General features: G+C 38.5%; 2 protein-coding genes across 11 annotated transcripts; one reads left to right on the top strand and one right to left on the bottom strand.

Moving 5' to 3' along the window:
- Positions 1-1,724: 1,724 nt before the first annotated feature.
- LOC136705340 (zinc finger protein 883) lies at positions 1,725-8,466 on the bottom strand. Of its 6 annotated transcripts, none has more exons than XM_066678831.1 (2): positions 8,310-8,466; positions 1,725-5,495 (listed from the first exon to the last, which is right to left on the bottom strand). In XM_066678831.1, exon 2 carries the CDS (start codon positions 5,399-5,401, stop codon positions 3,968-3,970), a length of 1,434 nt encoding a protein of 477 aa, XP_066534928.1. In that variant the 5' UTR covers positions 5,402-5,495; positions 8,310-8,466; the 3' UTR covers positions 1,725-3,967. The 6 variants fall into 6 exon arrangements, with proteins under 6 accessions (XP_066534928.1, XP_066534929.1, XP_066534934.1 ...); XM_066678832.1 differs by having other exon boundaries at positions 8,182-8,313; XM_066678837.1 differs by lacking the exon at positions 8,310-8,466 and adding an exon at positions 7,921-7,944.
- Positions 8,467-9,110: 644 nt separating this feature from the next.
- Positions 9,111-25,176, top strand: timm23b (translocase of inner mitochondrial membrane 23 homolog b (yeast)). 5 transcript variants are annotated; one of them, XM_066678840.1, is made up of 8 exons: positions 9,111-9,256; positions 10,200-10,388; positions 13,021-13,079; positions 13,958-14,051; positions 14,281-14,365; positions 18,238-18,296; positions 18,482-18,592; positions 22,947-25,176. In XM_066678840.1, exons 2-8 carry the CDS (start codon positions 10,268-10,270, stop codon positions 23,054-23,056), a joined length of 639 nt encoding a protein of 212 aa, XP_066534937.1. In that variant the 5' UTR covers positions 9,111-9,256; positions 10,200-10,267; the 3' UTR covers positions 23,057-25,176. The 5 variants fall into 5 exon arrangements, with proteins under 5 accessions (XP_066534937.1, XP_066534938.1, XP_066534941.1 ...); XM_066678841.1 differs by having other exon boundaries at positions 9,115-9,256; positions 10,216-10,388; XM_066678844.1 differs by having other exon boundaries at positions 9,237-9,256; positions 10,221-10,388.
- Positions 25,177-25,302: the final 126 nt, after the last annotated feature.

Raw genomic sequence — 25,302 nt, 5'->3', positions numbered from 1 at the left:
AATGTTCTGTCAAAACCCCACACTTAGCCATTTAGCCACCTTGAGGCAGGTTTGAGGCAAGAGCAGAATGAAGCTGTTGAATAGCTACTGAGTTTCTGTTGTTTGTAAAATTGACTAGAGTCAATGGTGGTGGTCAGAGTTCTTAGAATTATGCTTTAATTCAGACATTCATTCATATAGTTTAGGTGTTTCATTCTCTTCATGGTCAAGGTGGGTAAGGAGTCTATCCAGAATCAGGGCAGGGCACATGTCTATCGCATACTCACTCACACACACACACCGTTGGACACTTTCACACAGCCTTCTAGTGTTCTTCAAGTTGATGGAGAATGTGCTATAGATGGTTCTGTGAAGCACCATTTATAGAAGGGTTCTATATGGCTTCAAAGTGTTCTTTTCTTGGTACAATGTCAAGCTTGTAACATGGAAGAACATTTGTTGATGCCATATAGAACACTTTCCTAAAAGGTACTAGATAGAACAATTTATAGTGCATTCTCCATTAACCTTTCATCATGAAAAAGGTTCTTCAATTGTCCATGGTGTGTAAGATGTTTGGACTGTGAGAGGAAACCGGCACACCCAGAGGAAACCCAGGCAAACACAGTGAGAACACACCAAACTCCCCAAACTAATCCAAGGCAATGGTTGAACCCAGGCTCCTGAGACTGCAGTTGTGTGGCAGTACAACTATTGTATTAAGAAGAAAACGTGAGAGTAGAAGATCAATTTAGCACGTAAATTATTTTCCAAAATTACTCCCGAAGATCTACAAGAAATCTAAAGAAAATGCATGTTAAGTTAAAGTTTTAAATATTTTAAAGACAATAATTTATATTAAATGTCTATTAATAGTATTTATATTTTATTTAAACGTTTGATACTTAATATAGCAATGTAGAGCTCTGCTGCCCTCTTCTTGAAGTTTATTGAATTACATACAGGAACATGGAGTTCCTCACTGAGGCCTAGTCCTTTCTCACAGACTGGTAGCCATTCTTTCCACTGTCTGTCCGTCTCCTACACTCAGCACTGTCAGTACTTTCCATCATATACCATCTCAAAATCACAGAATTATTAAATGAATAATTACATCTGAGCGATATTGTAGGTTTGTAATAAACAGCCACATTGAAAACCTCTTCTATTAAATCTCTCATGATTTTCTAATTCAGGAATGAAGCTTCACGTCTACAATGATTTTTGACAGCAACAATATTACTTTACAAAAGTTAAAAAATCAAGATGAAGAATAAATACTGAGCAAGTTGATGTATATAGAACTGTTCACTTGCGCATGCTGCTACACTGTATTCAATTCTAAGAGCTCTGTGAAATGTGCTGAGTGGCCGGTCATTTAAAATGTCTATTTGCAAATGATACTACAAAATTAGAGCTGAATGATATGGCCAACATTTATATCAAGGTATATTTCAAATTTCAGTCGATATCGATATAAACAACATAAAAGCCACCATAATCTGCCCAGAACAAACACAAATTTAAAATATTTTATATTGCGATATATATTGATGTTGAATTTTTGTCCAGCCCTGTACCAAATATTAACCAACCTGTCTGATCTTTTTTGGATTTTGTTTAAGAGATTTGAATTAACCTTTTCTGTAATGAACAGTTTTAGGAATAGATAATTCCATTTCACATTTCCTTCAAACCAAGGGTCAAACGTTTATTAAATTCATTCAGGAACATGTGCTGAAAATCATGTGGTAAGATTTATGGATTGAACCAATTATTTATTACAAAAAAAAAAGAAAAAAAAAAGTAAAAGCAAGACAGCAAATTCATAAACTGTAATCTAATGGCAAACACAGTACAAAAACATACACCTCTATATTAGATATAGGTCCACTGCATCAGATTATAGAAGTGCAGCGGTGGGAAACAGAACGCGATGATATGGACAAAACCCACATTATGGAGAGGACTGCAGAAAACAACACTAAAGCTGTTTGCCACAGGAGAAAAAATGGGCAAAAACGATCACAACATTAAAATAATAATTTTAACTCTCAGCTTTACGGGGAAAAGAGGAACAATTTCAAAATATAACACAAAAAAATGAGTACCAAAGATTTATGATTTGTTATATCGTCTTCACCTTTCTTTTTTTAAAGCAAACAAATCTTTCTAAATGTAATATCCAAGTGTAGGCTGTGCTTGATATGGGCACTTCAATGCCACCCATGGCTTCATCTGTCAAACACCTGCTGGCTTTAAAAGCAGATTAGTAATACTTAGTCCACCTCAGTTTGATCAGTAAGCAGAATGTTTAATGGATATGAATGTGGAACTGGACACAGTACGCTATGTGGACCTTGTGAAACTGGACTGCAGAACCGACAGAGTGCTTGTGCACAGATGCTTCTTAAATGCTTTGGTGTTGCTCAAAGCCATACAACTTTGTATTTTGTGCCTCATAAATCAAAAATTTAAGACCAATGTGAAAATAGTATTGGGCCAACTTAAAAAAAAAAATCAATCTGGCAAAGCCCACATTCTGTTTTTTTTTTTTTTTTTTTAAACCATAACATTTAATTCCAAATGTGTGTATACGTAGTGCTTTTTTATATAAATACAATAGTGCAACTTTTGTTGAAATATGAAATCCCTTGGCTAGTCCATAAATTATTAAAAGTTCAAACAAATCATTCACACAGTTACACATCTCCCCCCTCCCCCCACCTCAACATTTTCATTTTTTACACATATACAGATTTAAATTGTATATATTTTTATTTCTGTGAGTATATTTCCTCAGTATATTCATATTCATGCACACACCCTATTTAATATGACATCAACATTTTTCCCCAACCCCTTCAAGATCACACGTTGATGTCTGATCTGCAATGTGCAGTTCCATAAAACTCATATGGATCTCATATCTCGACAAATTGACGAGTAACTTTTTCAAATATTTGCTTTTTAATGATGAAGAAATTAACAGTGCAAAAACAAAACTAGGACTGTGCTAAACAAATGAACTGATTCACAATCTGTGAAGACTCAGGAACCAAGAAAGTGATCTCTCTAAATTAAAAAGCTAATGTACTAGAAAGGTTAGAACACACATCTGCAACCCAGAACTTCAACAAACCTTTAAACTTAATCCAACAAGTACGAGTCCATGTGTTTTGGTATATTTGTGTATTTCCTATTTTGTTTTCAGGGTGATCCATTTGATGTATTCATTTGCATTCATTCAGTTGTAGGTTTGTTGGCAGGTTGTATCCAAGATCAAACCAAAAGTGAATACATAAATAAAGGTCACATGGTTTATTTTTTTTAATTTTTTTTTTTAGGAAATGCTAGGCACTAATGCCACACTTTTAAAATAGCTCATTTTCCTTTGAAAAGCAGCACTGCCAAAGAATCAACTTGCTAGCTGCCCACCAATATGGAGACTCAATTGAAACAATTTTTTTTTTTACTGTCTTCCTTGGCTTTTTTCCTTCCTTTTTTTGTTTGTTTGGTTTTTTTTAAATAAGTAGTTAGATTTGTTGTCAGTGCCAATGTTATTTAGTGCAAGCATTCAAAAATATGTAACACCTGCTTGTTAATATCAATATATTAATTGCAAATAAAAGGTAGGCATAAATAACACTACAAAAAAATGACCATTACCCTGCCATTAAATTAATTATCCCTAACCGTGACCAAAAAGGGAATGTAAACAAAAATTTACAAATATTTGACTTTACATTGCCAAAAGACATCTGCTAATGATGCCCAAGCAAATCAAAAGAAAACATTAATTTATGATGACAACATTCCATAGCCAATGACATCAAACCCACTTCACAAAGAGAGCAATGCCAAATCTACCTGTTCTCTAACAAAGTAAGAAACGGGTGGAAAAATAAAGGAAAGAAAGCAAACACAACAAAACTACAGAGGCCTTATTTCCATCAGCTGTGTTGGGACAGTTCTAGGATCTTTCTTCTCACTCAGATTCAAATTCCACTGGGGCGCTCTCGTCAACCATCTGGCTCTGCCTGCTGTGTTTGGGTGCCTGCTTTAGGCCCAAGTGGATCTTCTTGTGGCGGGAGAAGCTGGACGAATGGACAAACGTCTTGCCGCAGTGCTGACACTGGTACAGTTTGCCCATGGCGTGCGTCTGCTGGTGCTGCTTCAGGTTGGAAAGGCGGACAAAGGTCTTCTTGCAGGAGTTGCAGCCGTAGCGTTTCTCACTGCCATGCGCATGCCCGTGCATGCTGAAGTGCTCCTCGCACTCATCATCAGGTGCCAGTTGCAGCCTCTTCCGTCCTCTTTTGCCACGTTTGTTCTTCTTGCACAACGTGTAGTAGTTGGGCTTGTCCCGAGAACAGAGCTTCAGCCGGATCTTCAGGTCCGAGGATTTGTCCAGGGTGTCCTTGCCCGTGGCATAGGAGTTGAGCAGCTGCCGCACATGGGACACTTGATGCTTGGAGAGGCTGGTGGAGTTGCTGAAGATCATGTCACACTGCGTACACTGGTACTGCTTCTCCGGCTCGCCAATAACAAACTTGCCCTCCGATGGAGAAGCTTTCGGTTTCCGGGGCCCCCGTCGACGCTGGGTCACTGTCACAATGGGAGCAGAGTTGGACGTCGGGAACAGCGGCTTCAGCTTCTTGTCCAGGCCTCTTTTATGGATCAGCCTGTGCCGTGACAAACTGGAGCTGTGATTAAATGTCTTGCCGCATGTGTTACACGTGTGCAGTCTCTTGGTTTTGTGGCATTTCTTGTGTATTGCCAAAAGCCGCGTGCCATTGCACTGCACGCCACACAGGTTGCACTGGAGGAACTTTTGGTTGTCCCCCAACCGTGCTTTAGGAGGAGAGGAGGAACGCTCCCCGCCAGTGTGTGTGCGCAAGTGGCGTGCCAGGCTGGAGGAATGGCTGTAACTCTTGCCACAAAAGTGGCAGATGAATCGCCTGTTTCTAGAGTGAGAGCCCTCTTCCTCCCAATCTCCATCAGATCCTTCATCCACCTCTTCCTCCTCCTCATCGTCGTCATCGTCTTCTTCTTCATCGTCATTGTCTTCATCCTCAACCTCTAGGTGGCTGGTCACAAGCTCCATGCACTCATCCACATCCAAATCGCTCCTCACCACTTCCTGCGAGGCGATCATGCTCTGATCCGTGTCCTCACATTCTGTGTACACCGCTTCATATGGGACAAAGAACCTCTCGTCCGGCTCAGCTTTGACCAGCTGCTCAGAGGTAAAGCAAGTGCCCTCTTCTGATTCCTTTTTCACACAGGATATAGTGAATTTAGATCCCACTTCAGCCCATTTGACCACATACTCAATGGGCTGGGTGTCAAGTTCCACTGTGATGAAATCTGCCCCGAGAGCATCTGCTTCAGATGAAGTCAGCTCAGTTTCCATGTCCTCCATCAGGGCTGTTATATAGTGGTCTTCCAGAAGAAATCTTGAGGCAAGTACACTGCAGTCCCTTGATTTTCACAGTCACAATTCACTTCAGGACCTCCTGGGACACAAAGACAGTAATTAAAGAGTATATATTAATCATGGCATGCTGAAACGGTGGTTGGTAGAGTGTTGTGGCTAAAACTCTTGCTAAACACAGAGCAGACTAACATTCAGTTCCCAGCTTAGGCAGGAACACCAGGCAATAACAAGGGCAAGACTCCCAACACTGCATTAGCCTCCCTGTGTAAGATGATTTAAAAATAGCTGTAGGTGTCTGCCAACTACCATAAATGTAAATATAAATGAACTAGAAAAACTGAGTGCTATTTTCAGTAACATTCACCCTTCTGTGCTTTGGAGCTGTTTAAAATAAAAAAGACTAAATACAGTACTGTGCATGTCTTACACCATGAAGAAAATACATGTAAATGTATTCATCTGGTCATAGAGTGTATGTTTCCTAGGACAACAAATCACATTAACTTTAATGAACATAAAACATCAAGTATCACAGTCATTTTTATGTCCTTTGCTGTTCCCCAATGTCATATGTTTTAAAAGGCAAAATCATTAAGAGCAAATCTATTACTTTTCGGAGGCCATGAAATCTAACACACATTAAAGGCTTATTTTACCTTCAGCAGTTTAGCCACGCCCATTTACAAGGATATTATGAATGAGGACCAATACAAGTCAGCCCAGTTAGAATTAAATTCATTAATATACAGATATATACAGACGCTATAACATTAACGTGACCTCCTCCTGTCTACACTCACTGTCCATTTTATCAACTGCACTTTCCATACAGGTGCATTTCTACAATTATAAACTGAAGTCCTATGTGGACTGTTGCCATGCGTATTTTGTTAACCCCTTTCACCCTGTTCAGTCTCACAGCTGAACTAAGAATAGTCTACTACCCAAAAATGTCCAACCATCAGCAACCTGTGACCACTGATGAAGGAGTAGAAGACTGCAGCACGAGAGGAGCAAGTCTCAGATTTTACATTTAAAAAGGTGAAACAACAATGTACAGTAAATGCTCCAGCAATCCTGCTGTGTCTGATCCATTTTGCCACTAGAACACACGCTAACACAACACCACATCAATGTCATGGCAGCACTGGGATCCAAATCATACCCGCTCTGTGTCTGCTCTGATCATTGAAGAACAGGGTAAAAGGGGACTAACAAAACAGAGCTAAAAATGGACTGTAACTGTAAAATCACAAATTGTTCCCATATGGTCCATGGACAATGTGTGTTAACGTCTTAATGGAAGAGTAACCTAAAATGCATAAAGAGGCTGCAAATTGTACATTTTCAGTATTGTTAACGCATAAATGTATATTGAGATGAGATTTTTGTCCGGTTCTGTTCACTGTCATTACAAGAAAAACAAGTGAGACGGGATGGTCAAATATTGGTAACACAAAGGCCCCAACTAAAATAAACAAATATTCCTATATTTTACAAGTGGCTACAATGTATAATATTACCAAATGTAGATAATAAAGTTAGATTAATATTAGAATAAATTCGTTTTTTTTATTATTTCTAGACATTTCTAAACCGAAAGCGAGAGCTCATTTCCTGATCGTGGCCCTTTTCTCACACGACGTGTATCTACAGAAACGGTGGACAGATACCAAAACACAATGATTAAATTACTGCATTTATTTGTCTGTGAGAATTCCGTGGTGTCTTCCTTTTTGGACTGTAAAATAAGTCACCCAGAAGATGAATTTTACGTAAAGAAAAAAAGCCAAACAAAACAACGCTGTGCCACAGAGCACAACAACTCCCTGCTCCAGCGGAGCTGGTGCTGCCTCGGTGCATTGTGGGTGAGGATTAAAGGGGCTGCTCAACTCCAATAACACCGTTTTAATATGTTGGGGTTTTTTAATTTTGCCTTTTCGCGTGCCTTTAAACTCCGTTTGGAGGCTAAAATGCGAATTGTGCTGGACGAACGTTGTTTAATAAACACCCCTGTCCTTGTGAAACCATCCTAACATACACTTCTGGCCTGGACTCAGTCGACCCGCCATAGACACATTAACTCCACATTACTCGCCCCGGTTATAAAACCGTACCCAGCGCCGTGAACCTGCATCCACAACCGAGATCAGCCTAAAACCATCGCCGTTCTCATCAGATAAAAGCTGACCCTGCTTTCCTGCACGAATTCTCCGTTCCACCTTAAATGGCGCACCAGACAGATTCTGGCGCCCTGGAACTGCTGCACTATTTAAGGTGGAACGGAAATCCAATAAGAAGCCAACTTTAGCTTCATAACTGAGGCGTTTAAAGCGGAACAGGATATCTGGTTAAGACGCTGAATACTGCACCATTCAAGATGAAACGGAAAATTCGATTTAAGTTAGGAATATAGGCTTCATCCCGGCAACTGCAAGAGAACCGAATGTACGGAATGTGAACGTGAGTTCACGTCTTTTCTCCAGAGGACTCTTCTTCTTTACCCGATGTTTCAACGCTGCTCCTCTACAAACACAGCCAACTAAATGCAGTCATGAGAGAATAGGTTCAGTGGATCCAGTTTCTGAGACACTGCCCTCACTCAGCCAGCCATAAAAACAGGGCGAACTCACTAATCTAGTGGCATATGACCGGTGTGGTCCCCAACACCACACAATTAACTCCCATACACAAATATATGTTTATTTGGTTCTTATGAAGTGTAAACAAACGGCCGAGTTTATGAAGGCTTTAAACGCGCCTACAGCATCGTGTTGATCGTGTTTGTCCTCCGCCGCTGTCACTGTGCTCCGTCGTGTATCTGCTCTTCTACGGTTGTTTCTGTTCTCTGAAGAGATTACAGACACATTACACATGGATGTAAAGACATTACCGAGCGTCCCCCGTGCGAACAGTAAATGTTGTCACTGTCTTCGCTGAGACTGGGACCGTTCAGCTCTGCCGCACCTCTCCTCTCGCCAGATCATAACCGATGTCGTCACGACTGTCAATTTTAGGCGTTATTTTTTGTGCATTTCGTCGCCGATTTGAAAAATATGCTGATCGTACTTATCCGCGTTCTGTGTCTCGATTATCGCTAGTCCATGTTATGTAGGAGTCTGGCCGTAAACCAACGCTGTCTATCGCAAACGTGCGAAGGGCCTCGTCCCAAAATAACACTCACAAATGACTCCTTGCTCCCTACACACTCTTAAAAAATAAAGGCGCCAAGGCGACTTGGGCGCGAGATGAATAGAGAGAGAGAAAAAAACTTTGAACAGGTTTTGTACGAGACACTTTTGTAAACCAAGTGTGTGAGTGTGAAAAACTCTTAAAATAATAATAAAAACGGCTATATACATGTAAATTATGTAAGTCCCTGTCATTGATTAAAGCAAACATTTCTGTTCATCAGAATGAGAGATTCATAAGTTTACAGATTTACAAGACAAACTTCTCTAGTGCATTTTAAGTGATAGCTGTAACACTACAATTTCACATTCATTAAAAATGCACAGATCTATGAATATGAAATTAGTCCCGGTCTCTACTCAACCCTCCACTGCAGTTTGATAGCCCTCTGTATGTTGGGGGATTGTTCTTAGGTGTGTGACATCATAAACCTCGAATGTCTTAATGTACCTCCAAATCTTTGTAACACTAGAGTTAAAAAAAAAAAAGAAATGCTCAGCCATGACATATATTCATTTTATTAGACTTAATGCACGAGTCTTATTTCGCGACCTACATAGTGAGCTACGTTAGGGAGAACGGTTTATTGAAGCTCAGCCAGTGCAGAGTTGGTCGCAGTACGAACAGGGAAGGGTGTTGAAGTATTAGGTAAACATAATGTTTTTGTTTTTCTGCATACAATTCTAGTTAACTGTGTATATTTTTTGACAACACTCTGTTGGAGCGACAAACTCGACACAGCAACGGCGAACAGGGCAGAGGCAATGACAACCCCAACTGTCAGTTTAATTAGAGAGATTACAAGTAACGTAAGCATGCTGAAACGGGCACTCAGTTTAGTCGTGTGGGAATTTTTGTATTAATGAAAACCTTTTCGTCATTAAGTGTCTTTAGTTGTCTGATTTTCGTTCAATATTAATGTATTAACAATGTGTGTGTGTGTGTTTGCTGCAGCAATAAACGTACACAGAGCTGTTTACAGTGCTGTGGCTGCTATATTTGGCCTTGCAGTAATGGATTATACTGTCTTTAAAGGGTCCACATTTTTAAATACTGTTTTCGTCGAGTTTTTAAAATACAACTGATTGCTGCCAGATTGCTCAGGTCCACACAATCTGTGCCATAAAAATGACAGTTTTAAAATCGCGTGTTTGTGATGTCACAAATACATAAATTAAAATAATGTTGTGGTCTAAACATAAATGTCATATCTCATGAACCATAAATACAAAGGACAGGGAAACAAAATATTTATCAAGAAGTAGAAGTGATAATTAATCCCTTTGGGGAAATTGAGTCTCTACATTTAACAAATCCATGGCAGTGAAAAACACACAAACAGACTCATTAGCAAGCAATTTTTGCACACATACAAACACACACTGGTGGCAATGAGCACACACACAAATATATTCTAGTTTTTCAGTCTATAACATTTTACCCCACTCATCCATGCTGAGTTTGTGTGTGTTTTAACCTAGAGTGTGGCCAATTGTTTTGACTATATGTGTATTTCATAAATTCACACTAATCTATTAGACTCAATGTAGCAGTCATAAAGGATATTAAATTGTAAATTGTGTTTTGATAGAAGTTTTCCATTTAAGTGAAGGACATACACTTCCAAAGCCAGGGAAGCTGTGAAGCTTTTAAGAGAAGATGGAGAGCGACAGAGAAGGATCGCCATCCAGCCAGGGCTCCAGAGCTGGAGGAGGCATTGGCAGCCTCTTCAGGTCGACTGGACCAGGCTACTCAAACTCAGAGCTTGCTGGCGTGCCCTGTAAGTAAATGTAATTAAATCATAAGCATTAAAGAGGAATTCCAATATATATTGTTCCCCAAAGTTCTGCATAATTAAATAGAAACTGATAAAATCACAATTGTTGATTGCGGTGGTAACAGAACCATGCATCTCAGGTGTTTAATGACTCAATATCCCTCATAATACATAGATAGATTGATAGGTACTTTATTGGTCTCAAAGGAAATTTAGCATTTAGCAAAGTTAGCAAGGAAATAAGCTATTATGTGAATTGTGACAAGTACACTGTTTGAGATAAGGGATTAAACCTTCTTTCTATATCATGGCAAAAATACACATTGGGATTTAAAGACAAAATACTCAGAGTACTCAGAGAAAGCATTTTTAAAATACACTGCTGTTTGCAATGATCTTTGTTGCAAATAAATGCTCAAAGGCACCGACTTTTGCTGGTCATCTAATAGAACCTCCATTGTAGGGATATCTGAATAGAATTGTGAACTATGATTCCAGCTGTATCTCTAGGAACATTCAGTACTTTTGCTAACATAAATGTCCACCCTGAAACCCTGAGGTTTCAGTTTGCTAAGCATTGTGCCTACTAAACCCGCCAGGTCTCCAGGCCAGAAGTTCAAGACATATAAATTTATTGACACAAAGCTGGCTCCAGTATGCACAAAAACATTAAAATAAGTCAAAGAAATGTTGAGATTCTTTTCTGTGGATCAGTTAAACAAAACAGGAACTGCTATGGGTCTATAGATCAGTATTATCTGGAGGAGGAAGTATGAAGGATATGCTGACAAGAACACCTTTGCTTTAGTGAAGCATGGCGAAGGCTCTGTAATGCTTTGGGGCTGCTGTGCTTTCTCTGGCACTGGACATTTGCAGTGTGTGGAGGCCAAAATGTATTCAATAGAGTATCAAGAAATCCAATGAGAAAATGTCATGCCTTCTGTGAGGAAGCTGAAGCTCGGCTGTAATTGGACCTTTTAAAAGGACAGTGACCCCAAGCATACCTCATAGTTCACCAAGGCTTGGTTTCTGAAGAAGTCCTGGAAGGTTCAGGAGTGGCTGTCACAGTCGCGTGACTTGAACTATAAAGAAAATCTCTGGTAGGATTTGCAGATAGTGGTTGCAGCATGCAAAAAACACTATAATATTAATTAACTGAAGTTCATTGCCAATGAGGATTGGGGTAAGATTCCTCAGGAATGCCTCCAGAAGCTGGTATCTGGCTATGTATCATGTTTGCAGCAGGTTGTAAAAGCTTAATTTTGCACTACTATGTATAAAGGTGCTTTTAAAAAAAGCTTGAATAATTCTGAGAATGCAGTAAACATTAAAAGTGACATTATGTACATAATTTGGAGAAATCTATCTAATTTGCTTTCTAATTTGTCTTTCTTTGATTTCTTTATTGCAAACAGCTAAAAGTTTGTAAATGTTGCTAAAAAACATAATTTACAATGAGACGTGAATAATTTAGATTGCAGATGTATAAAAGATAATAGTCTATATCATGAAAAAATTATTGACTTTCAGTTGTATTTTTTAGCTGCATTAACCTCTTAGATCCAGTGGCAAACTAAATAAACGAAATGTAGATTTAAAGGGGACATATTATACCTTTTTTTCAAAAACAAGATAGAATACATGGAATTGGTGGCACTGAGCATGCATTAACGGTGCCAGTGGGGCTAGGAGAGCCTTAGACGCGAGGGAGGCTAGTGTGGATTTACTGTTGTTGACTGTAAAGCCAGCTTGGAGGGGGGTGGGTCTGAGATGCACTTTTGAGCCTTCTGGAGGTGTCATGCGCTTAATTCAGTGAAACACTGATGAGGTGAGGTGCCTACCTAAGGACCCATGTGAAGAGCTAGTGATGCAGTGGGTGGTTTGGGTACTCAGGGGCTGGGCTCAATGAGAAACCATACATGTTAAGGGTAGCTGGTTGTTAATCGGATCATAAACAGCCACAGCAAACCTAGGGTGTAGTTGTAGGATTGGAACAATAGAAATGATGTGGCTGCCGGTAGGAAGAGAGTGGGGTGGACCCTATGTGAAGCTCTAATGGATTGGCGTAGGATATTTTACATCCTATCTTGTGTATGATTATAATAAATATGGGTTATACAAAATATATTCATGAATTTCCTTGCACAAAATCACTCTCGCATAAAGAGATCTCACCTTGCCAGTTTCAGTCCCTTTCTGAATGAGCCGTTTAAGGGCTCTGACACTTTTATGCAAATAAGCTGTTGCTGGCCATGCCCCACCCATCCCATGTGTATGCAGGCAAGGGAAGGAGCCAGAGTGGTTCTATGCAAATTTACTTAGGGTGATGTGAGAATAAGGGAGCCATCCAAACGACTCATAGAAGCATATGATTTCTGACACCAAAATCTTTCAACTGACTCACAGAAGCGCTTTTTTGCGCTAGGAGTGTTTATAGGAGCAGTAGAGACCCAAGTAGAAATACAAAAGCACACCTAAATGGGTTTTGCATAATATAATTAACTATTATCTAATTAGCTACATTTGGAGTATGCCATTGTACAAGTTGCTTTGAAAAAAAAAAAAAAAAAAGTTGCTTTGAACTGTGGTACACTTATGAATAGCTGAATATTTATTTATTTCTTTATTTTTACAGTGACTGGAATGAGCCCCCTGTCACCATACCTAAATGTCGATCCCCGATACCTTACTCAGGTGAGCTGTATGGCCTCTATTCCTCTGCAACATGAGTTATCCTAATATTGTGCATTCTGAAAAGATGGATGAAAAGATTTTGTAATGTGACACAAAGAGGAAATATATTTTTCTATCATTATACAGTTTTCTTACAGTAGTTTATTCTTTCCAGTTATTACACAGGCCTTAAAAATTTCAGAGCTAAGTTTAGGGATGCTGGTATGTGAATGTGATGGCCCATTACTATTATTGTATAACAAAGAAGCTAGATACAGTACATCTGCAAAGTTAGCCATATTTCAGAGCCAAGAGAAAGAATGTGTTTTGAAAGAGACTTTTTAAGACTGTTGAGCTTTAGTGAGATATTTTTAAACCATGTATACTGAGATTTTCTGTTCTTTAGTGAGATTTCCCTTTATTTTTAAAATATACTTTTAGTTTAATTATAATGCATCTGTGGCAGTGAACACGGATGGAGGGGAACCACAATGTTCCTAAGCTCCCCCACCCCCAGTTTTCCTGCCAGCTGTTGGGATCGAACTGGGGACTTTCCAATCCCAAGCCTGCTTCTATAACTGTTCGGCAAGGGCTGCATACATATCTCCAGAAATGTATAGACACTTGCTCATGTAAAATTAATTAGGTGTTGGAACATTGTTGTGAGGATTTGATTTGAATTGAGCCAGAAAAGCATTAATGATGTCAAGCAGTGGTATTGGAATTTTAGCTCTGGATGACTCCTACTTATCCCATAAATGTACTACGTGGAGTACCATTACTACAGCAAGCAGGCTTGGAGGCTTTCATACCTGTCTAGCTCTCTCTTGGTATTGGACATGGTAACCACAGGTTCATGTAAATGTATTTGAATACATTGAATTTGATTCATATTACAGGATGCAGATGAGTTCATTTTGCCCACGGGTGCCAACAAGACCAGAGGTCGTTTTGAGTTGGCTTTCTTCACTATTGGTTCATGCTGTATGACAGGTAGATTTCACTCACGGTCTTACTGTCTATTCTAGGTTTGTAATAGTTGTGATGTAGTGTTTTACCTCCTAAGTTATTATATATATATATATATATATATATATATATATATATATATATATATATATATATATATATATATATATATATATACACACATAACAGCTTCTCACACTCTAACACTGATTTGTTCATCCCTTATTCCCCATGTGAATGGTTTTACCATCAGGTGCGTTATTTGGAGCCGTCAATGGACTTAGAATGGGAATCTCTGAAACCAAGAATATGGGCTGGTCTAAACCCCGCAATGTGCAGTGAGTACTTTACCATTATCTGGATATGCTTAGGAATGATGAGAAGAAGATTAATACAGTGCCTTGCAAAAGTATTCAACCCCTTGGCATTTTTCTTGTTTTGCTACCTGACAACATGGAATTAAAATGGATTATTTGAGGGTTTTTGCATCATTTATTGTGAAGCAATCAGATAGGACAATATAACAATGTGCATAACCATTCACCCCCCTAAAGTCAATACTTTGTAGAGCCATATTTGCGGCAATTACAGCCGAAAGTCACCTTGGATATGTCTCTGTGAGCTTGCCACATCTTGCCACTGTTTTTTTGCTCATTCCTGAAGGCAAAACTGCTCCAGCACCTTCAAGTTAGATGGTTTCCGCTGGTGAACAGCAATCTTCAAGTCTTCTACAGATTCTCAATTAGATAAAAGTCTGGGCTTTAACTAGGCCATTACTATACATTTACACTATTCCACTTAACCCACTCAAGTGTTGTTTTAGCAGTATGCTTTGGGTCATTGTCCTGTTGGAAGGTGAACCCACATTCAAGTCTCAAATCACTGACAGACAGAAACAGGTTTTGCTCAAGAATATCCCTGTACTTAGCACCATCCATCTACCCCTTGAAACTTGGATCAGTTTCCCAGTCCTTGCTGTTGAAAAACATCCCCACAGCATGATGCTGCCACCACCATGTTTTACTATGGGGATGGTGTTCTTTGGGTGATGAGATGTGTTGGTGTTACATCAGACAAAGCATTTTCCTTATTGGCTGAAAATGGGAGTCTCCCACATGCCTTTGGGCAAACTCAAAACGAGCCTTCCTATTTTTTTGTATAGCTAAGGGGGTGAATACATATGCACATGCCAATTTTCAGTTTTTGAAACCCTCATGCTGTATCCAAGCATATTAATGGAAAGTTGAGTGGAAGGAAAAAGTGTGGTAGAAAAGGTGCACAAGCCACAGGGATAACTGCAGCCTTGAAAGGATTGTCAAGAAAAGGCCATTTAAAAATTTGGGGGATATTTACAAGGAGTGGACTGCTGCTGGAGTCAGTGCTTCAAGAGCCACCACACACAGACGTGTCCAGGACATGGGCTACAACTGTCACATTCCTTGTGTCAAGCCAGTCATGACTCAGAAACAATGCTAGCAGCGTCTTACCTGGGCCAAGGAGAAAAAGGACCGGAGTGGTCCAATATCTTGTTTTCAGATGAAAGTAAATTTTGCATTTCATTTGAAAAATCAAGGTCCTAGAGTCTGGAGGAAGAAAGGAGAGGCACAAAATCCAAGCTGCTTCAGTCTAGTGTGAAGTTTCCACCATCAGTGATGGTTTGGGGAGCCATGTCATCCTGATTTTGGACCACTGTGTTATATCAAGTCCAAAATCAGCACAGCGGAAAGTCAAAAGCACCAATACCTGGTTTAATAACCACAGTATCACTGTGCTTTATTGGCCAGCAAACTCGCCTGTCCTAATCAACATAGAGAATCTATGGGGTATTTTCAGGAGGAAGGTGAGAGACACCAGACCCAACAATGCAGACAAGCTGAAGGCTGCTATCAAAGCAACCTGGGCTTCTATAACAACTCAGCAGTGCCACAGGGTGATCGGCTACATGACATGCCGCACTGATGCAGTAATTCATGCAAAAGGAGCTCGACCAAGTATTGAGTGTATATACTGCACATACTTTTCAGTAGGTCAACATTTCTGTATTAAAAATCAGTTTTTAAATGGGTCTTATATAGATCTTTAGGGTTTTCATTGATTCTAAGCCATAATCATCAAAATTAAAAGAAATAAACGCTTGATTTATCAGATAGATCATCTGTTAGTAATGAATCTATATAATGAGTTTCACTTTTTGAATTAAATTAATGAAATAAATTCCTTCGCCTGGAAATTTACCCTTTTAGAGAGAGAAGGTTTTGTTCCAAAGCAACAATATGTGAAATGTAAAACAGATTAGATCAGTATTGATTTTGTAGTTTAATTCCAATACATTTCTTGAGAAAAATCATATCTTATAATATTCAGCCATTAGAGGGCAGTCTTTACTGTGGGTTGATTTTGTTGCGTGAATAGTTTGTCTCTATAAAAGCTGCTTCTGCGCTTGAGGGCACTCTCAGATCAGATGACTCATTCACAGAGTGGAGGTGGTGTCTCTCTCTCTCTCTCTCTCTGTCTCTCTCTCTCTCTCTCTCTGTCTCTCTCTCTCTCTCTCTCTGTCTCTCTCTCTCTCTCTCTCTCTCTCTCTCTCTCTCTGTCTCTCTCTCTCTCTCTCTCTCTCGCTCTCTTTCTCTCTCTCTCTCTCTCTCTCTCAGTAGACAGCAGAGAATATGTGGCCAGTACTGCGCTCTGTATGACAGTGTTCTTTTATGTCAGTTTTGCTTTCTAGAAGTGTGAATGTAGCTGTTGCCAAAACTATATGACTGTCAGAAGCAGTGCTGTATAGGAAAAGAAATTCATAGGCCTCATTTTAAAGGTAAACAGTTGAAAATATCAGTTAATGATCAGACTGAAAATAATGTCCAGTTGCTGTGTTATAAAAGCATCACGTACACAATTTCACATGTTTCCTGTTCAGAATTCACCAGCGTACAGAGAGGTGCTTTGTTGGTGTAATCTGCACTGCAATGTATATGTAACCAGATTTATGGTCCGACTTCAGCTCAATTTAAGCTACAACACATTGTATAAGCAAGTTCCTGCAACAAGGGTCTGTGAGGCACACATTTTAATTTCCTCTTTTTTTGTAGTCCATTTTGTGGTTAATTAGTACTTATGAAATGAGGCATTTTAACTGCATTTGTTCAACTTTTTGAAAATCATCTTAAACACAGCTATGTGTACAGACTTGTGTGATGTTGTCAGAGGTCAAGGCCACAGTATTAGTCTTTGTGTGTAAATTTAACTAGGTGCCTTCATGGGTGACCAAAGGGTGCCTGAGATCCCTCACATACGCATGATCAATAGAGCTTGTGGGGGAGGAAGCCTCCCAGGGGAAAAATACCCCAATCATTATTTTCTCTCCTAAAATAACATATACCTTTTTATTTACTTATATTTTATTAATGTTTGTCATCATTTTAACTCCTACAGTGAATCAATAGAGGGCACAGTTTAATCTTGAGATATAGTAATTTAAGGGGTAGTTTTCTAGACAGGGATTAAGCCTAGACTATATAATCCTGGACTATACACTGCTAAACCTAGACTATGCTAATCTTGGACTACATACTGCTTTCTATGAAAAAATCACTTGTAGTAGTCCTGGAACAGGTTTAATCCCTGTCTGGGAAACCACCCCTAAGTGCCTTTTGATTAATAACACATATCTGAACACTGCAAAGACTGTGTTGCCCATTTTTACTTTATGAGTAGAGGAGCCGGTGAATGTGTTAGTGGTAGAGAGACACACACGGTACAGCACACTACCACACTGTTCTGTCATGTGACTTGTCATGGAGAATCTCAGGAATGTTGGTGAAAGGTTAGCTGTCCCTACATGTTATTCTTAAAAGCTGCTGTGGAAAGATACAAACACGTTTGTGTAGAACAAGAGTCCTCTTGTTGTGTTACATTAGAGCAATAGTATTGTTAATAGTATATTACAACCTGTCTTCATGTTTAAATACAACCATTATATATATTTAAACATACAACCACTATATATATATATATTGTGGTATATATAATTAAAATGAACCTGTAACTTTATATAAATATTATAGCTGAATATGTTTTCCTCTCACACCCGTCAGACAGAAGTCACTTATAAATAATATTCAACAATTAGTCTAGCTTTTTTCCCCCCTAAAGCTGTCTGTCTGAAGAATGAGTTCTTTTAGTGAAAGGGCATTTCCCTGTCTTTCTCTTGTAGAGTGCTAAACCTGGTGACCCGTCAGGGCGCTACATGGGCAAACACTCTGGGCTCTCTTGGTAAGTGCCCTAGTTTCTGTGCCTGTGACATTCTTTAATGCCTCTTCAGAGTGTAATCACATGAACTGTGTGAATAGAATGCAAAGGACATTTTAATTATGTAGTGAATTAATAAATAGCCCTTTGTCTGCATGAAAGTGCCATTATCTTATCTGAGATTTGTTTGTGCCTATATGTGTGGACAGCTCTCTTGTACAGTGTGTTCGGTGTGGTCATAGAGAAGGCCAGAGGAGCAGAAGATGACCTCAACACTGTGGTTGCTGGCACAATGACCGGTGTCCTCTACAAATCTCCAGGTGAGGAAACAAAGCCACATTCAGAATAGAAACCATTTCCTTGCTGCAGTGCAGGAAAACAAGTTAATCAATGTGTATAAAAGGAAAAAAAGAGAGGTCAAAGAAATCAATATTGTATGTCTAGGAAAGGTATTGTGTTGTTGATGTGTAGCCAGTGTTTGCTGAACACTGATTTTCAGATCCTGTTATGTCCAAAATATGCTGCGCTAATCAGATACAAATAGCCTTGTTTATTTCAAAGAAAGAGGATCATGTTTCACCTACAGTGTCCATCAAATATTTTGCTATCTGTTGTAATATTTTCTCTGTTACTTTTTAAGAAATAATGTTAAGACGTAATGTTAAAGAAAAACAGTTATCTTTAAATACTACTGCAATGTTGAGCTTCATTGCTGCATATTATGATCCAATAAATTTAAGGTACTGGCTGACTCCCTTCAGATAATCCAATCTATAAATCCAAAATAGCATATGTTAAGCAGTTATTGCTTCCTGAAAGCCAATTAAGACTATGTTTATTATTAAACCTGTTTAGACCAGTTATTGTGTGACAAAATACATTTCCGCATGCATGCCATAAAAATGCTGGCCAGTGTAGCCATCTGTTCACTGAGATAAAAGGTCTGGGTAGTTAGCATTCCCCTCTAAGCACATTCGACTGGTCAGTAGTGTCATGTTAGCAGAATTAACTGTGAACAAGTAGGGGAGGAAAGATCTGGGAACATAAAACATAAAAGGCATTTTATAATATATTTTTAATTAGGGCTGGACAATAATTCAATATCAATATATATTGCAATATAAATGTTTCAATAACGACACATACACATTTTCAGTATGTCAATATACATAATATAGAGCATGATTATGAGCATTAATATTGGCAAGAGCACAGAGATTTTAAAAGCCAAGATATAAATTTTGGCCATATCGTTCAGCTCTGTTTTTAATCATCATGTTAAACTGTTTAGCAAATTAATATGAAAACAGAAAATCAGCAGAAACATATTGTATTTTAATTTTCTCCACATAGAGAAGTTTTAAGTAACTTTTACTAAGGGGGAGTACAAGCCAATGGATGGAATTTGCAATAAATTAACTGGGGCATAAATTGCATTAAAAACACACACACACACACACACACACACACACACACACTGTGAAACGCTAGTTGCCCCTAAACTTCTGGCTGGTTCTTTTTTTGGAAGCAGAATTGCTCAACTCATTGACAGACACACGTGTGACTTGTAAGGAAGGATGAAAAGTGCACTAGCCATTGCCTGGCTTATCAGCATGACGAAGAAATCTTGTATAGTATTGAATCCAGATGGATTTCCCAGAGGGTTGCCTTGCAGTGGAACACAGAAAATTGCTTGAGAAACAGGTTTTTCATTAAGCAGCTCAACAGTTCAGGAATTTTTCAAACAGAACATTGAGATTGTGTAAGGTTTGGGAGATTCTGGGTCAGACTGAAGTTGTGGGCAATCATAGGAACTCTGTAAGCCAAAAAGTAAAAAAAAAAAAAACCCAAAAAACAAAAACATTCAAACCGAAAAAGAAAACAAGTTGTCACATGTCTGCTCAGTCTGAGCATGTTTAAAGAAGAACTGGTCTGTATCTATTGATAGCCAACTATGTATTTGTCTAAGGCATGAAAACCCCTTTAACGCTCAACAGCCAGAAACAATCTAGGACTTTTATGGATCTGACAGCATTTTTTAGATGTTCTTTCTTATTAAATAACTGAGGACACCAGACCAAACCCTACAATATTCCAGCATGCTCTGCAGTTCTCAGAAGAGACAACCTTCGAAAGCAGGCCTGTGTCTGTGTAGGGTGTGAGGTGTGATACACAGGGGAAAAGGCCAGTAAATTTTGACCAGTCAGCTGTAAAGTGCAGGTTGGAGTTCAATTTCAGATAAAGCTATTTTCAAAGCAGCCCCCAGCCCCCATTCAACCTTCTCTGTTCAGTCCAGCTGATTTGGTTCTGACCTCTGTGAACCTGCTCCCTCCTATCACGAGTTCACGGATTGATTCCAGTGATAGTCGTAGCTCACGTGCCCTTCACACCGGTGTCAAATCATTTTGTTTTTTCCTAAGAGTGCGGAAGCTATATTGATGTTATCATATAAAAGGTCATTAAGCTATAAGCCTTTTTTACAATTCGCTTCAGATCCTGTTCAAAGTCTCATGTTCTGCAAACTGTGAGCTATGTTTTCTTTATTTTTCACATTATTCAGCAGCTGAGTAAACAGAAAAAGAACGTGGACGTGCAGAGGTGCAGGGTTGTAGAGAAAACACATGAAAGAACCTAGGGTATATAATACACACACACACACACACACACACATATATATATATATATATATATATATATATATATATATAATAAATATACATATATATTTATTTATAATATAATATATCATTAAATATACATATATATATATATATATATATATATATATATATATATATATATATATATATATATATATATTTATTTATTAAACTGAAACACCTGGTTTTAGACCACAATAATTTATTAGTATGGTGTAGGGCCTCCTTTTGCGGCCAATACAGCGTCAATTCGTCTTGGGTTGTTTTGTTTGTGTGTGTTTTGTTTGTGTGTGACATATACAAGTCCTGCACAGTGGTCAGAGGGATTGTAAGCCATTCTTCTTGAAGGATATTGGCCAGGTCACTACGTGATGCTGGTGGAGGAAAATGTTTCCTGACTCGCTCTTCCAAAACACCCCAAAGTGGCTCAATCATATTTAGATCTGGTGACTGTGCAGGCCATGGGAGATGTTCAACTTCACTTTCATGTTCATCAAACCAGTCTTTCTCCAGTCTTGCTGTGTGTATTGGTGCATTGTCGTCCTGATACACGGCACCGCCTTCAGGATACAATGTTTGAACCATTGGATGCACATGTAACATGCAATGTTGTAGTTAATGAAGACTGGCCACCAGGCTGCTCCAATTTAGCCATGAAACCTCCCACACTAAAATGACAGGTGTTTCAGTTTCATTGTCTAACCCCTGTATGTATGTATGTATGTATATATATATATATATATATATATATATATATATATATATATATATATATATATATATATATATATATATATATATATATATATATAATTCTGAGACCCCAAGTGATCAAATGCCTTAATTGATTTGTGAAACATTTTTGTAACTTCAATTAGCATACAGAATCTACTTTTTTCTTACTTTTACTTTTTTCCTTAAATAAAACAATAGAAAATCCAAATCCTATGTAATTCAGTATATTCATATGTGTATTTTTAGACTATGCAGAATAAGTACACTGGCATTTATTCTTAGTTGTAGGATATGGTTTGTTTAATAAATATTATTTCTAGCATTGTGTGCATTTAGGGAAGCTAAGAAACAAAGCGGATTCATTCCATAGTAAATGTGTAAAGGTTTTTAGCAACCGTCTATTTTTAATGCATATAGAGAACACAAAACAAATCTGTACTGGCATTGTTCTGTTTGTGTAATCTGAGGTCCAGTCTTTACAATATGTCAGAATGAGTAAGTTTTTTTTTTTTTTTTGCTGTGACTGTGGGTAGTGTCCTCTACTGAAGGTGACGGGTGTGGGCTTGGTGTTGGGAAAAGAATAAATGTAGGCTCTGACTAAGCAATTGCGCAGTGCTTAGCTCATCCCACACTTATCAGGGCTCCCCTGGCAGTGGGTGTGGAGGACCTGCATCGTTACATGAGAACGCTATCAGTGCTTATCTCAGTCTGCTGAACTCAATGAAGAGTTTTGTCTCGGTTAGACCCTTCTCTTTTGCGTCTGGCTCAGAAATGTTCTGGGTAGTTTTTGGGTAGGTGAGTCTAAAAGTGGACCGCAACTGCCCACTGGGAGCTTTGACATACTTCACATTGCTGTAATGGAAAAATGCAGATTAACACTAATGAGTAATGTTTTATAATAAATAATGTTATGGAAATATTTAATTACTCTATGTGAAACCTGTATCATTTTCATAACAATTGCACCCACCAGACAGTCAAGAACTTTGTTCTGAAGCTTAAACTTGACTGACATCTTTGCAGTTTGGCAGCAGTCATTGGTTACCTTTCTTTGACCGTCTACTCTGACTCTGCACTGCTTAGACTGGTCATGGCACCAGTAATCTTTGCTTGTGCTCCCGAATCCCAGCTTTGTTTACACTTTGAAGCTAATTATTATGTCTCACTTGCATAAAAGAAACAGTCATCTGTTTGGGCTTGAAATAGTGTTTAATCCCATCAGTGCGGTTGCATCAGTGCATTAATATTTTTCTTTTTTGTTTGTGTGTGTGTCTTGTAGGGGGTCTACGTGGAGCAGCTCGAGGGGGTATGGTTGGCCTGGCACTCTCTGGACTTTATGCCCTGTACAATAACTGGAACCATCTGAAAGGCTCTACCATTCGCTACTGAACCAGAGTTGATGCACTGGTCATTTCATGCTACTGAAAGCTGTCCTACTACAAAAGACTGAATATTTGGTACATGGATTTTAGGGAGATTGTGCATGCAAATTTCAGTTCACCCTAATGCTTTAAATAATTCACTTATAAATCCATGTTTTGCAGACTTTTTTTATGTAATGTTTTTTTTCTTTAGTATTTTTGAAAATAACTGATGCGTTGTGATTTAGTTTTACATTAATACAGAACAAATGCTTTCTGGTCAAATTGGGCACAGCATTTCCATCCAATGTATTATTTAACCAGTTTAAGACTGTGTAAGTAACTTCTGTATATATATATATATATAATGTTTATGTGCATCATATCTACTACTGGCCATGATTAACCATTAATTATAATAACAATAATAGCATAAAGCAAATTATTAAAAAGGAAATTGGCCTAGGACTGTAATATAAAACCATATCACTTAGAAAATATAAACAGATATGATCAAAAGTTTAGGTGAGCTTTAAATAACCTACATTATATGGCCAAAGTTCTACAGACTCCTGCTAATAATGACTAGATGGTTTTTATCTTTGCAGTAGCAGCATCCTTCTGGGAAGGCTTTACTCTAGATGTTGGAAGATTTCAGTGAATATGAATGCATTCAGCCATGAGAGCATGTAAGGTCAGGAACTAATGTTGGAGAATTAGTTTTGGATCACAAATTTCCCTTCAACTCCAGTGTTATTGAATGGAATACAAGGACACACAACTGCTTAATTACTTATCAGCTATGCATACTTGCACCATTAGTTCAATTACATAACAACTGATTATAGATGTGGCATTGGCATCAGGACTTGTCCCTCAGTATAACAGGTGTCAGTGACAAACTGTGAGGTTGAAAAATCTAAATAAAGGCCATAGTCAAAACTACGCCACCGTTCGGCCTTTTGTTAAGAAGTACAAACTCTTGTGGTGAGTTCAGCAATATGAAACACCTTTGTAGTCAACTGTGGATGATTACAGAGCGAATGAATACAGGATATTAGCCTATGGCAAAATTACAATGCTCTTTTGTGGGTTTACCGCAACATGCAAAGCACTGACACCTCTGGAATATACAGGGTGGTTTGCAAAAAAGTACCAAAAAAAGCCTCCACAGTTCACACAGACAAAGAAGAGGAAACTGTGGAGAGTGGAAAAGGATCTGATAATTATGTGAAGCAGGTCTTTATCATCTGTGAAAGATACTGACGTAGGCTTGTTTATTTTCCAGCAGAATTAAAATTCTTGTGTGACTAGACTGCAGCAGGAGGAACTCTAAAGTGCAGTATTTAAGCTGCTTGTGTGAAGTGCCAAACATAGAAAACATACCAAAGCAGGTTACTGCAGTAACTACATTTTTCAGGGCCAGAAAGTGAAATACCTTTACTGGTCAAATAAATTGCTTAGGCTCATAATGTCAACAGACTTTACCAGATTATCATTTACCAGCTGCAAAGTTTCAGGGTCCAACTGATAGCCAAAATGTTTGTAATAAATGTTCATTCACCTATAAAAATGTTCATTACACATATGTATAATTTATTAGTTTCACACCAGATGTGACCAAGAGCCATAAAATATATTTGAGAAAAAGAAAATAGGCAGATTTGGGGGGGGGGGTAAAACTGAGCAAAGTATTCAGTAAAATTGTAAGATTTTGCAATAGTATTTTTGTCTTTACTGTTCTGTGAACATGCTGTCATCTCTCCTGAAACAACACTTTTGCTGTTCTGGTCATTTGCCTGAAGGCATTTTCTCAAACATAACCTTAATACCAACCTATAACACAGGTTCTTGTGGCCAGAATCTTTTCACTCACAAAGGGGTTAAAATGGCTGACACCTGCTCACCTTTACTGAACCAACATTAACTAATTTCTGGGGAGGCTTTATACTACCCACGTGGACAGACATCATCACATGTCTGTGTGGATGGACATAATAGTGGCCTAATTCAATGTGATCAGTGGGTGTAAGTAGGAAGTAAATATTGTTCATGAAGTGGATGGTATGTGCAAAACTGCTAAAGAGCACAGAAGTGTCCATAAAATATTTAGCATTATTTGTTAAGCAATCAGAGCAACGGCCGTGTTGTCACTGCTTTCAGCGGACATGCAAGCTTCACTTCCCCCCCCACTCAGTTACAACAGCAATCCAAGTTTTTCTTTATCAGCAAACAATAAGAAAATTCCCAACATAAAGAAGAAATTTAGCCAAA

This window comes from Hoplias malabaricus, chromosome 8 (assembly GCF_029633855.1).
Source record: "Hoplias malabaricus isolate fHopMal1 chromosome 8, fHopMal1.hap1, whole genome shotgun sequence".
Lineage (NCBI taxonomy): Eukaryota > Metazoa > Chordata > Actinopteri > Characiformes > Erythrinidae > Hoplias > Hoplias malabaricus.
This window is presented reverse-complemented; position numbering and strand designations above follow the sequence as displayed.